The following is a 14,574-nucleotide window of genomic DNA, read 5'->3' on the forward strand; positions in this document are numbered from 1 at the left end:
ATGTTTATATACATATATACATACATGTTTATATACATATATACATATACATATATGTATATGTAAAAACCATTCTTAGCTTATGGGGCTGTACAAAAATAGACAGCAGGCCAGATTTGGCCTGTGGGCCATAGTTAGCCAGCCACTGGTTCAAACCACTTACCCTTAATGTAATTACTGATATGGTTAGGTTTAAATCTACCAACGTGCTATTTGTCCCATCTGTTCTTTGTTCCCCTTTTCCTCTTTTTCTACCTTTAGGGGGTTTACTGGGACTTTTCTTTTCTTTTCTTTTTGAGACAGGGTCTCACTCTGTCATCCACGCTGGAGTGCAGTGGCACGAACACAACTCCTGGGCTCAAGCCATCCTCCTGCCTCAGCCTCCTGTGTAGCTAGGACCATAGGTGCGCTCTACCATGCCCAGCTAATTTTTAAAATTTTTTATAGAGACGGGATCTCACTTCATTGCCCAGGCTGGTCTCAAACTCCTGAGCTCAAGCAATTTGCCCACCTTGGCCTCCCAAAGTGATGGAATTACAGCATGAGCCACTGTGCCTGGCCTGTTGGGATTTTTAAGATTCTGCTTATCTCTATTCTTGACTTGTTAACTCTACTTCTTTGTTTTATTTTTCTTAGTGGTTTTCTGGGTTTGCAATATGGATCTTTAATTTATTACAAAATACTTTTTTTTTTTGAGACGGAGTCTTGCTCTGTCGCCCAGGCTGGAGTGCAGTGGCGTGATCTCAGCTCACTGTAAGCTCCGCCTCCTGGGTTCATGCCATTCTTCTGCCTCAGCCTCCCAAGTAGCTGGGACTACAGGTGCCCGCCACAATGCCTGGCTAATTTTTTTGTATCTTTAGTAGAGACGAGGTTTCACCATGTTAGCCAGGATGGTCTCGATCTCCTGACCTCGTGATCCACCTGCCTCGGCCTCCCAAAGTGCTGGGATTACAGGCGTGAGCCACTGCGCCCAGCCACAAAATACTTTCAAGTAACATTATACCATTTCACATAAGATATAAGACCTTGACAACATGATATGTTCCTCTCACCCTCCCGTCCTTTGAGCTCTGCATATCTTATGAACCCCACAATACATTAGGGGTGTGTGTGTGTGTGTGTGTGTGTGTGTGTGTGTGTGTGTTAGTAAATGCAGCTGGGTGTGGTGGCTCAAGCCTGTAATCCCAACACTTTGGAAGGCCGAGGCAGGAGGATTCCTTGAACCCAGGAGTCCAACACCAGCCTGGGCAACATAGCGACACCTCATCTCTACAAAAACTGAGAAACATTAGCCAGGCATGGTGATGCATGCCTGTGGTCCCAGCTACGTGGGAGGCTGAGGTGGGAGAACTGCTTGGTTCCAGGAGGTTGAGGCTGCAGTGAGCTGTGTTCACGCCCCTCCACCCCAGAGCAAGACCCTGTCTCAAAAACAAAACAAAACCACTAAATGCTTCGTAAGGAAATTTGAAAGTGAGGAATATATCTTTTATATTTACCCACAAATCTACCATTTGAAGAGAGTGCCCTTCACCCCTTCCGGTACATCCACGTTTCTATCTGGTGTTGTGTTTCTTTTACCTGCAGAACTTCCTTTAATATTTCTTGCTGTGCGGTCTGCTGGCAATTAATTCTTCCAGCTTTGGTTTTGTATGAAAAATGTGTTAGTGTGTCTTCTTTGAGGGATATTTTTGCCTGCTGTGGAATTCTAGGTTGACAGTTTGTTTTGATTTTTCTTTCAGCATGTTGCATCGTCTTTGGGCTTGCACACTCTCTGACAAGAAGTCGACTGGCACTGTTATCTTTGATTCTCTGAATGTAATATGTTTCCCCCCTTCTAGCTGCTTTTAAGATGTTTTCTGTTTATTGCTGGTTTTCAGCAATTGATTATAATGTGTCTTGGTGCGTTTTATAAATATGTGTGTTTAGCCTACCTGGGGTTTATGGAGCTTACATCTGCAAGTTTATGGTTTTCATCAAATTTGAAAAGTTGTAAGCCATTACTTCATCAGACTTTTTTTCGGTTATCCCTTTCTCTCCTCTCTTTCTGGAACTCCAGTCGCATAGGTAAAGCCACTTATTTCTCAGGCCATTGAGGCTCTGTGCTCATTTTCATCACTTTTTCCTTTCTGTGCTTTATTTTGGATAGATTCTATTGCAGTCTTCAAATTCTCTAATCTTTTTTTTTTTTTTTTTTGAGATGGAGTTCCACTCTTGTTGCCTAGGCTGGAGTGCAGTGGCGTGATCTCAGCTCACAGCAACCTCCACCTCCTGGGTTCAGGCAGTTCTCCTGCCTCAGCCTCCCAAGTAGCTGGGATTACAGGCATGCGCCACCACGCTTGACTAATTTTGTATTTTTAGTAGAGACGGGATTTCTCCATGTTGGTCAGACTGGTCTAGAACCCCTGAGCTCAGGTAATCCGCCCACGTCGGCCTCCCAAAGTGCTAGAATTACAGGCGTGAGCCACCATGCCTGGCTTTTTTTTTTTTTTTTTTGAGACAAAGTCTTACTCTGTTGCCCAGGCTGGAGTGCGGTGGCACAATCTGAGCTCACTGCAACCTCGGCCTCCCAGGTTCAGGCAATTCTCCTGCCTCAGCCTCCTGAGTAACTGGGATTACAGGCATGCACCACCACACTTGGCTAATTTTTGTATTTCTAGTAGAGACGGGTTTTCGCCATGTTAGTCAGGCTGATCGCAAACTCCTGAACTCAGGTTATCCTCCCTCCTTGGCCTCCCAAAGTGCTGGGATTACAGGCGTGAGCCACCACACCCAGCCTTTTTTTTTTTTTTTTTAAAGATAAGGTCTCAGCCTGGCCAACATGGCGAAACCCCATCTCTATGAAAAATACAAAAATTAGCTGGGCATGGTGGCGGGTGCCTGTAATCCCAGCTATTCAGGAGGCTGAGGCAGGAGAATCACTTGAACCCGGGAGGCGGAGGTTGCAGTGAGCCGAGATTGCACCATTGCACTCCAGCTTCAGCTTGGGACAGAGCGAGACTCCATCTCAAAAAAATAAATAAAGAAATAAATAAAATTAAAAAATAAAGATAAGGTCTCACTTAGTCGTTCGGACTAGAGTGCAGTGACAACCAGGCTCACTGTAGCCTTAAACTCCTGGCCTCAAGTGATCCTCCCACCTCAGCCTCTCAAGTTGCTGGGACTATAGACAGGCACCACCACACCCGTCTAATTTTTTTATTTTTCTGTAGAGACAGGGTCTGGCTATGTTGACCAGGCTTATCTCAAAGTCCCAGCCTCAACTGATCCTCCCACCTCGGCCTCCCAGTGTGCTAGGATTACAGGCATGAGCTACTATGCCTGGCCCAAATTCCCTCATCTTTTCTGCTGCCAGTGTCTAATCTGTGTAATCTCTTTCAGTAAAATTTTTCTTTCAGATGTGTGTGTATCATTCTCTAAAAGTTCTGTTCACTTCTTTTTTATGTCTTCTGTTCCTTTCATTATGTTCATGTTTTTCTTTATACTCTTGAGCATTCTGAATATATTTATAATAGCTGTTTTCATGTCCTTGTCTGCTAATTCCATCATCATCTATGTCAATTCTGGGTCTGTTGCAATTGAGTGATTTTTCTCTTAGTTATAGGTCACATTTTCCTGCACCTTTGTTTACCTGGTCCTTTTTTTTTTTTTTTTTTTTTTTTTTTTGAGACAAGAGTCTTGCTTTGTTGCCCAGGCCAGAGTGCAGTGGTGATCTCGGTTCACTGCAACCTCCACCTCCTGGATTCCAGCGATTCTCGTGCCTCAGCCTCCCAAGTAGCTGGGATCACAGGCGTGTGCTATCACACTCAGCTAATTTCTGTGTTTTTAGTAGAGACGGGGTATTGCCATGTTGGCCAGGTTGCCCTTGAACTGGCCTCAAGCAATCCGCCCACCTCAGCCTCCTAAAATGCTGGGATTACAGGTGTGAGCCACCATGCCCAACCTTGTCTTTTTAAAAAAAATTACGTAATAGGCTGGGCACAGTGGCTCATGCCTGTAATCCCAGCACCTTGGGTGGGCGAGGTGGGCAGATCACCTGAGGTCAGGAGTTCAAGGCCAACCTGCCAACGTGGTGAAACCCCATCTCTACTAAAAATACAAACATTAGTCAGGCGTGCTGGCAGGTGCCTGTAATCCCAACTACTCAGGAAGCTAAGGCGGGAGAATCACTTGAAGCTGGGAGTGGCCAAGATCACACCACTGCACTCCAGCCTGGGTGACAGAGTGAGACTCTGTCTCAAAAAAACAACAAAAAAATTACATAACAGACATTGTTTACATTGCTGAATGTATTTCTTTAAAGAGTATTAGAGACTTTTTCTGGAATCTAGATAAGTTACCTGTGAATTACTTTGATACTTCTAGGCCTGTTTTTAAGCTCTTTTAGTGCAGCTTTAGCATTGCCTTTATTCTAGGGCTAACTTAATCCTATTTCTAGTGTGTTACACTTTTGAGTCTCTACTGAATGTCTCATGTATTCAATGAAATCTTTCTACTCTGGCTGCAGGGAGCTCAAAAGACTCTCAGCCCTGTGTGAACTCTAAGAATTGTTCTCTCCTTGAAAGTTGCTCTTGTCCAGCCCCACAGAGTTTCACCCCATGCATGCATAGATTGATATTCAGCCAAAGACTCAAGGGGACCACCGGTTTCTGAACCCTCTATCTCTTTGCAGCTGCCTCCTCTCAGGCACTCTATCCCCCAAATTCCAGCCATCTTGGCCTGCCTGATCACCAGTCTCTGTCTCTACAACTCAGCAGGATTGCTGGGCTGTTTGGGCTTCCCTTACTGTAAATTAAATCCAGCCAAGCAGCCTGGACAATGATAAGAATCATTTTGTTTCTCTTCTCAGGGATCACAGTTCTATGACGTCTGTTGTCCTATGTCTTTAAATAGTTTCCTGGCCGGGCGTGGTCACTCACACCTGTAATCCCAGCACTTTGGGAGGCTGAGGCAAGTGGATCAACTGAGGTCAGGAGTTTGAGACCAGCCTGGCCAACATGGCGAAACCCCGTCTCTGCTAAAAATACAAAAATTAGCTGGGCGTGATGGCAGGCACCTGTAATCTCAGCTACTGGGGAGGCTGAGGCAGGAGAATCACTTGAACCCCAAAGGTAGAGGTTGCAGTGAGCTGAGATCGTGCCACCGCACTCCATCCTGGCCGACAGAGCAAGATCTGTCTCAAAAAAAAGAAGAAAAAAGTTTCCTGTATTCTGTCCAGCTCTTTAGCTGTTTATGGTGGGAGGGTATTTCCAGACCATGTTACTCTTTTATATCTGGAAGTAGAAGTCTCCGGATGAAATATTTACAACCAGGAAGTCTGGCTTCAGAATTCACACTCCCCGCTTCTGCACCCAGCAGTCACTGAGCCTTCCGGATGCTGGGGTCACTTGGGAGGGGCACCACCAATGGGGGGCATGGCCACGGGGGCCGGTCGGCAGGGGTGACTCCAGCCCATGGCTCACCCCTCCCACCCTTCAGGTGGGCCTTCACCTTGATCATCATCTCCTCCTACACGGCCAACCTGGCCGCCTTCCTCACCGTGCAGCGCATGGAGGTGCCTGTGGAGTCGGCCGATGACCTGGCAGATCAGACCAACATCGAGTATGGCACCATCCACGCTGGCTCCACCATGACCTTCTTCCAGGTGGGACCACCAGAGCCTCTCAGTCATGGTGTTGGGATCCCTGCCATGCAAAGCAGCTCAGGATGGGTCTGGGCAGGGTCTCCTGGGTCACAGGGACTGATTGTCAGTGACAGCCTGGAGGCTGGGGAGCAGAAAACACACTTGCGCTGTCATGGGGCTCGCAGCTGGCTGGCTAGGGAACTGGGGAATGAGGGCAGGGAGGCATATGTGGTATCAAATGTCATATGGGCCAAATGGGATCAAGGAGGCTGCCGGAAGGGTCGGGACCAGGAATATGGTCTGACAGAGAGAAGGGAAGGCCCTTCAAGGTGAAAAGTGCTTGATCCTTTGTATTTTGGGGTGGTGGGAAGGAAAGAAAAGGAAAGCAAGCTTGGTAGGGAGGTCCTAGTGGTCTAAAGGAGGCCTGAGTTGGGCAGGGGCCACTGGCTAGAGGGTTAAGGGGGAGGAGGTGGAGGTGCACTCACCGGGCCCCCAGGTGGGTGGTGGGTGCAGCAGCTGTGGGGATGACTTGGACCTGGCCTGGACAGTTTGTCCATCTCATCTCTCTCCTCTGCCTATGGCTCTTTCTGTCTTCCTTTGATCACCTTGCATTCTCCTGGATTGAGGGAGACTTCCTGGAGGATGGGAAGGGCTCGGGGAAAGGAAGTGGCTGGAAAGACCCTCCCGTCTTCCCCTTGTGCTCCCCCTGCCCAGAATTCACGGTACCAAACGTACCAGCGCATGTGGAACTACATGCAGTCAAAGCAGCCCAGCGTGTTCGTCAAGAGCACAGAAGAGGGCATTGCCCGCGTCCTCAACTCCCGCTACGCCTTCCTGCTCGAGTCCACCATGAACGAGTACCACCGGCGCCTCAACTGCAACCTCACCCAGATCGGGGGACTCCTCGACACCAAGGGCTACGGCATCGGCATGCCGCTGGGTATGGCACAGCGGGGTGTGGAACACAGCAGGGCCACGGGCATCCGAAACCACCTGTGAGCAGGCCCAGGACCGGGCCAGGCACCCCCGAGGCAGGCTGGGTGTGTTGCATGTGGCCTCCTGGCTGTATGGTCTTGGGCAGGCAACATCACCATCCTGAGCCTCTACACCCCCAACCTGCAAAACCAGGCCTAGCAGCAATCCAGCCCTCCCAGAGCTGTTGGGAGAATTCAGTGAAACTGTGTGTACAATTCAGTATATGTGGGTGGTGGGGCTTGCTGTCTTCCCCCAAGGGCCCTGTGGGGGTGAGGACCTGGTCTTATTTGTTTCCTATTTCTTGCATAAAACCTATAGCCTGGCTCAGAGCAGGTGCTTGAAAAATGCTTGTAAGATGGATGGGAATGATGGAAGGATCTGGTAGGGAGACTTGTATGTGCCTATTTATATTTCAGGACACGTTTGGTTTTTTTTTTTGAGACGGAGTCTTGCTCTGTCGCCCGCCTTGGCCTCCCAAAGTGTTGGGATTACAGGTATGAGCCACCTCCCATGGCCCAGGACATGTTTTTCCAGGACTCAGTGCTGGAACTCACGACCAAATTGTCACCAAATTTTGGCATTTTGGCTTTTAAAATCATCTATGTACTGATGACACCTGTATTAGTTATCTATTACTGCATAGCAAATTGCCCCAGATCTTAGCAGCTTTGTAGGTGAGTCGGTGCCAGGGAAGCAGTGTAGCTTGGTGCTTGGAGGACAGGCTCAGGAGTCACACCGACCTGGATTCAAATCCCAGTTCCGGCTGGCCACTGTGGCTTATGCCTATAATCCCAGTGCTTTGGGAGGCCAAGCCGGAAGGATCACTTGAACCTAAGAGTTTGAGACCAGCTTGGGCAATATAGCAAGACCCTGTCTCTACAAAAAATTAAAAAATTAGCCAGGTGTGGTATGTACCTGTAGTCTCAGCTACAGGCTGAAGTAGGAGGATCGCTTGAGCCCAGGAAGTGGAGGTAGCAGTGAACAATGATCATGCCACTATATGCCAGCCTGGGTAACCAAGTGAGATTCTGTCAAAAGAAAGAAAGAAAGAAATCTCAGTTTCCTCCCTGACTCAGTGCACAGCCTTAAGCAAGTGTATCACTTTTGTTATTCAGAAACATTGCCTCAGGTGGGATACCTGCCCCACAGGATCATCATAAGACCTGAATAAACCCAGGGTGTGGCACACAGTTGGTGCCTGGTAGATATTAACCACTTTCACCTGCCCGTGTCCCTGGTTCTGTGGTAGTTGGTCAGGAAGTATCTTAGTCAATGAAGAAATAAGTATAGAATAGGGTGTGTGGGGTGTTGAAGCCCAAGGATGGCTTAAGGGCAGGACCTGAGGATGGGGAGGAGAGGTGGTCCAGGGAGAGGTGTGGATGGGGATTCGTCTGGTGTCCTACTGCATGCCAAGTCCCGCACTGGATGCTAGGATACCCTGGCGGGGCTGCAGACGACAGACGATAAACACATAGCCATATAATACAGTGTTAGGTGGCGACAGCTGCTCCAAAGTAAATTAAAGGGAAGACACTGACAGGGAATGGGGCACTTGGTGCCATTTTAAATAAAGTCATCAGAATAGACTCCCTGGGGAGCCAGCATGTGCGCAGAGACCTGGATGAAGTGCGGAGAGGGACATTCCAGGCAGAGGCAAAGGTCCTAAGACGGGACTGTGTGTGATGGATTCGGGGAGCAGCCAGGAGGCTGATGGGGCTGGAGCTGAGAGCCGTGGGGGTGAGGGTGTCTGAGAGTGGCCGAGGGGAGGAGCTTGCAACAGGAAGCCACGGAGAGTCCTGAGCACAGGAAAGGCATGGCCTCTGACTCTTCCTAACACTCTCTCTGGCTGCTGTGTTAGAGGAGACTGGGCGGGGGGTGAGGAGAGGCCGCAGGGAAGACCCCGGGCACGTGGTAGAGGCGGGGGAAGGCCGTGGTGAGGGCACAGTTTGGGGTTTGGGGCGGGCAGGGCTGCAGGGCCCCGATAGCTGGTCCAGCCCCTTGTGTGCCCGCCCAGGCTCCCCGTTCCGGGATGAGATCACACTGGCCATCCTGCAGCTTCAGGAGAACAACCGGCTGGAGATCCTGAAGCGCAAGTGGTGGGAGGGGGGCCGGTGCCCCAAGGAGGAGGACCATCGAGCTAAAGGTCAGCTCCCGCGTGTGGTGTCCCCTTCCCACAGCCCCCTCCCAGCCCCCCTCCCACACAACCCCGACTCCATGGCTCCCCAACTCCCTTCGCCCCCCAGGTTTGGGCATGGAGAACATTGGTGGCATTTTTGTCGTGCTCATCTGTGGCCTCATCATTGCTGTCTTTGTGGCGGTCATGGAATTCATATGGTCCACACGGAGGTCAGCAGAGTCCGAGGAGGTGAGGAGGCTGGGGGCGGCGGTGGGCAGGAACAGGGACCCCCAGGGGCTGAGGTGCGTGAAGATTGTGGCATTGGGAGCCATACCTGGAGGGTGGTGGGGATCGCGAGAAGGGGGCAGAGGAATGCAGGAGGTGGGGAAGTAAGAGAGCTGATGGGGCCAGAGAATCAGTGCGTGAGGAAGAACAGCAGGGAAAGTAGGCACAGGGAGCGATGAGGATGCAGGGAGAGGAGGTGAGGGACAGGATGTGGGGAGCCACAGAGGCAGAAAAGCAAGAAGAAATAAGAGAAACAGGGCCAAGTGCAGTGGCTCACACCTGTAATCCCAGCACTTTGGGAGGCCAAGGTGGGCGGATCACCTGAGGTCAGGAGTTCAAGATCAGCCTGGCCAACATGGTGAAACCCCATCTTTACTAAAAATACAAAAATTAGCCGGGCGTGGTGGTGCACGCCTGTAATCCCAGCTACTCGGGAGGCTGAGATGGGAGGATCGCTTGAACCCAGAAGGTGGAGATTGCAGTAAGCTGAGATCGCACCACTGCACTCCAGCCTGGGTGACAGAGGGCACCGGAAGAAGACACAGCCCTGGACTGGTCCCACACTGTGTTCAGGAGGGCTGCTTCTGTGTGCCTGGGGGCCGCCCAGCCACACCCCTGCATTTCCAGACCCATTCGTGCTCTTGCACCCCTGGACTGCTGGTTCCCTGCTTCCCCTCTCTCTGTCAGCCTCCAGCCCTTCCTCCCCCTCCTCACATCCAGTGGCTGACCTTACATCTACTCCCCAGACCTCGGCTCTGCATCCAGCTGCCTGCCAGTGTTCTGCACTTGGCCCGAGGACTCCTCTGAAGGAGCCATCCATGCTGCTAGTAAAGGTGCCCTCCACCTGTGCCCAGGTTGCCTTCCCAAGGACATCCCCCCAGCAAGTCTGTCCTTTCCTCCTGCAGCATCAGTTGTCCTCTCTTTATTGGATTCAGGCCACCAGCATACAAATATGCTGTCGTTTCTCCAGTCTTAAAGAAACCCTCTCCTGACCTCACTTTCCCTCCCAGCCACCGCCCACTTTCTCCCCTTCTCTTTACAGCCTTGGCAGTGGTGGAGGGTCTCCCTGATGCTTCCGGTTTCTTCTTTCCTCCCATTTCCTCTTGCCCCCACTCTAGTCTGGCATCTGTCCCTGCCACTCCACCGAAGCCACTCTTGTCACCAGCAACTTCCATGTCTGAAATCCCCGGTCTCAGGCCTCATCTATATGAGGTAGCAATGGGCTTTGGCACAGCCAGTCACTCTCAATCCTCAAAGCCTCTTCTTCCCCTTCTCCCACCTCTCCGGTCACTCCATCCCAGGCTCCCTCGTTGGGTTCCTCTTTCTCCCCAGGCTCTGTTTGTTGTGGGGCTCCAGGGCTCGGTCCTTAGACTGCTTCTCTTCTCGGTCTTTCTCCACTCCTACAGTGATCCCACCAGCCAAATGGCTCTTAAGACCCCTTATGTGCTGGTGACTCTTGTGTTAGTTATCTATGCTATCACAACAAATGACCTTAACAGCTTTTAAAAAGCCAGCTTCCATTGGTTCACAGTTTCTGTGGGTCCAGAGCCTGGGAGCAGCTTAGCTGGATGTTTCTGGCTGCCATGGGTCTCTGATGAGGTCATAGTCATGTCTTTTGGCCAGACTGCTGTGGTCTGAAGGCTCAACAAAGGGTGGAGGGTTCCGTTCTAAGATGGCTCACTGTCCCAAATGTCCCCATGGGATTTTAGTTTCTGGAGGTGGCCAAGTGACAACATGGAGAGACCAATTTCATTGAAAGATGATTTTTGCCCAGGTGTGGTGGCTCACGCCTGTAATCCAAGCACTTTGGGAGGCTGAGGAGGGCAGATCACGTGAGGCCAGGAGTTCAAGACCAGCATGGCCAACATGGTGAAACCCTGTCTCTACTGAAAACACAAAAATTAGCCAGCCGTGGTGGTGCACATCTGTAGTCCCAACTACTCAGGAGGCTGAGTCAGGAGGATTACTTGAATCCGGGAGGTGGAGGTTGCAGTGAGCCGAGATTGCACCACTGCCCTCCAGCCTGGGTGACAGAGTGAGACTGTCTCAAAAAGAAACAGAAAGAAAAATGATTTTTATTCCTTAACATTTCCCAGGAGAAGGGGAGACAGCTTACGATTGACCAGTTTGGATAATGTCAGTGGACTCTGGGCTATAGGGGCTGTCGCTACTTATCTGGTACCTGGCCCTGGGTTGATTTAGGCAAGGAAGAATATTGGCTTGGTATGTGACAGTTAGGTAAAGGGGAAGGTTGGGGGTATAGACTCGGGATTGGTTGCACATGAAAGGCAGCTGAGCCCTCTGCTATCTCTAAGGCTTGGCTAGTTCTGGGAGGGGTAGTCTCTCCCCAGCCTGCAAGATGTTTAAAGTGTCAAAACATCCTAAGACACAGAAAATAAAAAACATGATGAATACACTCACATGGCAGTTGGCAGGAGGCCTCAGTTCCTCAAACAAGGACCTCTCCAAGGACTGCTTGAGTGTCCTCACACCATGGCAGCTGAGATCCCCCAGGGCAAGTGATCAGAGAGAGCAAGGCGGAAGCAGAATGTGCAATGGCCGAGCCTTATTCTGTTGGTCACACAGACCAGCTCTGATACAGTGTCAGAGGGGATTACACAGGGGCATGGACGCGGGAGGTGGGATCTTGAAGGCTGCCTGCCTTAACCCACAAATATGTGCCTCCCCTGAAGCCAAGGTCTGCAACTTCAGCTCCACACTTGGTATCTCCACTTAGATATCTGATAGGTGTGCACGTGATGCAATGTGTCCAACATTGGGCTTCTGTCCACCTGTGAAGCAATTTGGTCCTTCCAGTTGCTCAGGCCAAAATATTGGAGTTTTCTTTCACTATTCTCTCTCTTCCATGACCCGTATCTGATCTCTTAGCAGATCCTATTGGCTGCACCTTCAGAATATGTCCAGAATCCAGCCCCTTCTCAGGTCGCTCTGGTCCAGCCACCCCCATCTCCTGCTGGGTTATTGTCATAGCTTCCTCCATGGGCTCCCTGCTCTTGCTTTGGCCTCCCTACAATCTGTTCTCAACACAGCTCCAGAGCGATCCTATGAAAACACAGCACTCCTCTACCTACAGCTCTCCAATGATTCCCGTCTGACTCTTCCATTCTGATTTTCAAAATGAAAGCCAAAAATCCTTCCAGTGGTTTATGGGCCTTACCAGAGCTGGCCGCCACTGCTCCTTTGACCTCATTTCCCTGTCTTCCCTGTGCACGCCACACTCCAGCCACGCTGACCTGCTTGCAGTGCCTCAGACGTGCCAAGTCACTCCCACCTGGGCACTTCGGCCCTGCCCGGTTATCTGTCCAGCACGCTGGCTTCCCAGGTCTCCGCGTGGCTCACCCTGTCTTTATTTAAGGATCCTTCTCTCAGTGAGGTCTTCCTTGACTGTCCTGTCTCAGAATTCATTGTCACTCCCTACCCATACACCTTAGGCGTCTTCCCGATTTTCTTTCTTTCCAAAGCACTCACCACGCCTAACACACTACATACATGTCTGTTATCTTCTGTCTCTGCATACTTGAGCATAACCTCCACGAGGGCTGGGACTTCTGTCTGTTTCCTTCTCTGCCATATCCCCAGTGCCCAGAATAGTTCCGGCCACACAGCAGGCCACAGGTAAATATGCCTTGCAATAATGAACGCATAGATGAAGGGCAGAGGATGGGAAATCAGGAGGGAAGGACTGGAGAAAATTTAGAGACAGTAAAAAGACCAGAGGAAAGAGAGGAGCTTAGGTGGAAGGTGAAGGGCAGATTGAGGAACAAATGCAGAGAAGAATGGAGACATTGAAGATAAGTGGGGAGAGGTGGAGAGGGGAGGCAGAAAACACGGGGGAGATAAAGGTAAGAGAAGTGAGAAGGGAAGCGAGGGCGGAAGGAAGAAAGACCCGGGCGAGGAGAGGAGGAGGAGGAGTGGGATGTGGAGAGGGGCTGGGGGAGGCGGGAGGCGGACTGTGCCGGGACGGTGACCGCCCGCGCCGCCCCCAGGTGTCGGTGTGCCAGGAGATGCTGCAGGAGCTGCGCCACGCCGTTTCTTGCCGCAAGACGTCGCGTTCCCGCCGGCGCCGACGCCCCGGCGGCCCGAGCCGGGCCCTGCTGTCACTGCGCGCAGTCCGCGAGATGCGCCTCAGCAACGGCAAGCTCTACTCGGCCGGCGCGGGCGGGGATGCGGGCGGCGCGCACGGGGGCCCGCAGCGCCTCCTGGACGACCCGGGGCCCCCAAGCGGAGCCCGACCCGCCGCCCCCACCCCCTGCACCCACGTGCGCGTCTGCCAGGAGTGCCGGCGCATCCAGGCGCTGCGGGCCTCGGGGGCCGGCGCGCCTCCGCGTGGCCTGGGCGCCCCCGCCGAAGCCACCAGCCCGCCCCGGCCGCGGCCTGGCCCCGCCGGCCCCCGGGAGCTGGCGGAGCACGAGTGACCACGGGCGGGGCTGTGCGGGCACCCGGACTGACCGCAGGGACGGGGCCCGCCCCAGACCCCAGCAGTCTCCGCTCCCGCAGCGGGCGCGGGACAGGACTTGTGCGCCGGCGCCCCGGACGCCGCGATTTTGCCTTTGGTTCCCGGTGAAGTCCGAGGCCCGGCTCTGGAGCCCGCCTGCGCCCCCCAGTGGACTCGCGAGAGGGTGCTGCGGGAGAGAAGGGCGCAGGAACCGAGGACTCCAGGGACTGGGGACTTCGGGGGCCGCTCTGGGAAGCGGAAAGCAGTCAGCGGAGACGACCCCATTCTGGGACTGCTCAGGCTCCCCAAGGCTTGACGCAGCCCCCCACGCTTCTGGAGGTGGGGAGGGCCTCTGGACAGATGGGTGTCCCCTGGTGCCCCTCCACTCTTCTCTTCCTCTCTTTTTTGGGGGGAGAAACCTCGGAATTTCTATGAGACATCCCCCAGGGAGGGGGTCAATTGGGCCCTCATCCCTCCCCTTGCCACATCTCAGCCCCTGTTGGAATAAAAAAAAGAACAAAACCCCAGAACTGGGGATACCGTCTCTCATTTCCTGGGGGTGTGAGGGCTTTGGAGGCTTGGGTCCCCGGGGCACCTGCTGAGAACCAGAGTGAGCCTCGATGGTTACTTCCATGTTCTCTCCACCCTCAGCCCTGCCCACAGGCTGCAGGCCAGCCCGGGTCCCAGCAGCTGGCCCCTCTCCACTGACCTTCTCTCAGGGCAGAGGGAGGCTGCGACAGAGACCCTGAGACAGATGGAGAGATGCAGGGATCTGGAGACGAGGAGACACCGGAAGCGGAGACACAGAAAGACAGAAAGCAGATGGGGGTGGGGGAGGGGAGGGCCAGTGAGCTGTTGAGTGTGGCCGTGCCTGGGGTGGCGAGTGTGTGCCTGGGCCGGGGTGTTCCGTGACGTTGTGATCGTGTGTGCACGCATCCGCGAGGCCATCTTCAACTGTCTGTGACTGTGACCCCGTGTTTCTGTTGAAAATGTACCTCCCCAGTCCCCAAGAGAGGAAGTGAGGAATCCTAGTAGACTGGGGGTGGGCGGGCGGGCAGGGGTGGGAGAGGCTGAAGGGCTGATGGCGCAGGAGAAAGGTGGGTCCGCCTTCTGTCCCCGCCC

General features: G+C 52.6%; 2 protein-coding genes across 6 annotated transcripts in view; one reads left to right on the forward strand and one right to left on the reverse strand.

Annotated features, from left to right (window-relative positions):
* Nucleotides 1–13,975, forward strand: part of GRIK5 (glutamate ionotropic receptor kainate type subunit 5) — a 75,749-nt gene extending 61,774 nt beyond the window's left edge. For all 5 annotated transcript variants that reach the window (XM_058426540.1, XM_058426543.1, XM_058426539.1 and 2 more), the window contains 5 exons: nt 5,476–5,641; nt 6,335–6,560; nt 8,610–8,738; nt 8,839–8,960; nt 13,004–13,975. In XM_058426540.1, the coding sequence (XP_058282523.1) occupies nt 5,476–5,641; nt 6,335–6,560; nt 8,610–8,738; nt 8,839–8,960; nt 13,004–13,432 (1,072 nt within the window). In that variant the 3' untranslated portion in view covers nt 13,433–13,975. The remainder of the gene's footprint in view (nt 1–5,475; nt 5,642–6,334; nt 6,561–8,609; nt 8,739–8,838; nt 8,961–13,003) is intronic.
* LOC116480610 (carcinoembryonic antigen-related cell adhesion molecule 1-like) overlaps nt 1–14,574 on the reverse strand; it is a 1,172,951-nt gene that overhangs the window by 968,438 nt on the left and 189,939 nt on the right.

The sequence above is a fragment of the Hylobates moloch genome, unplaced genomic scaffold (assembly GCF_009828535.3).
Source record: "Hylobates moloch isolate HMO894 unplaced genomic scaffold, HMol_V3 SCAFFOLD_13, whole genome shotgun sequence".
NCBI classification, from domain to species: Eukaryota; Metazoa; Chordata; class Mammalia; order Primates; family Hylobatidae; genus Hylobates; species Hylobates moloch.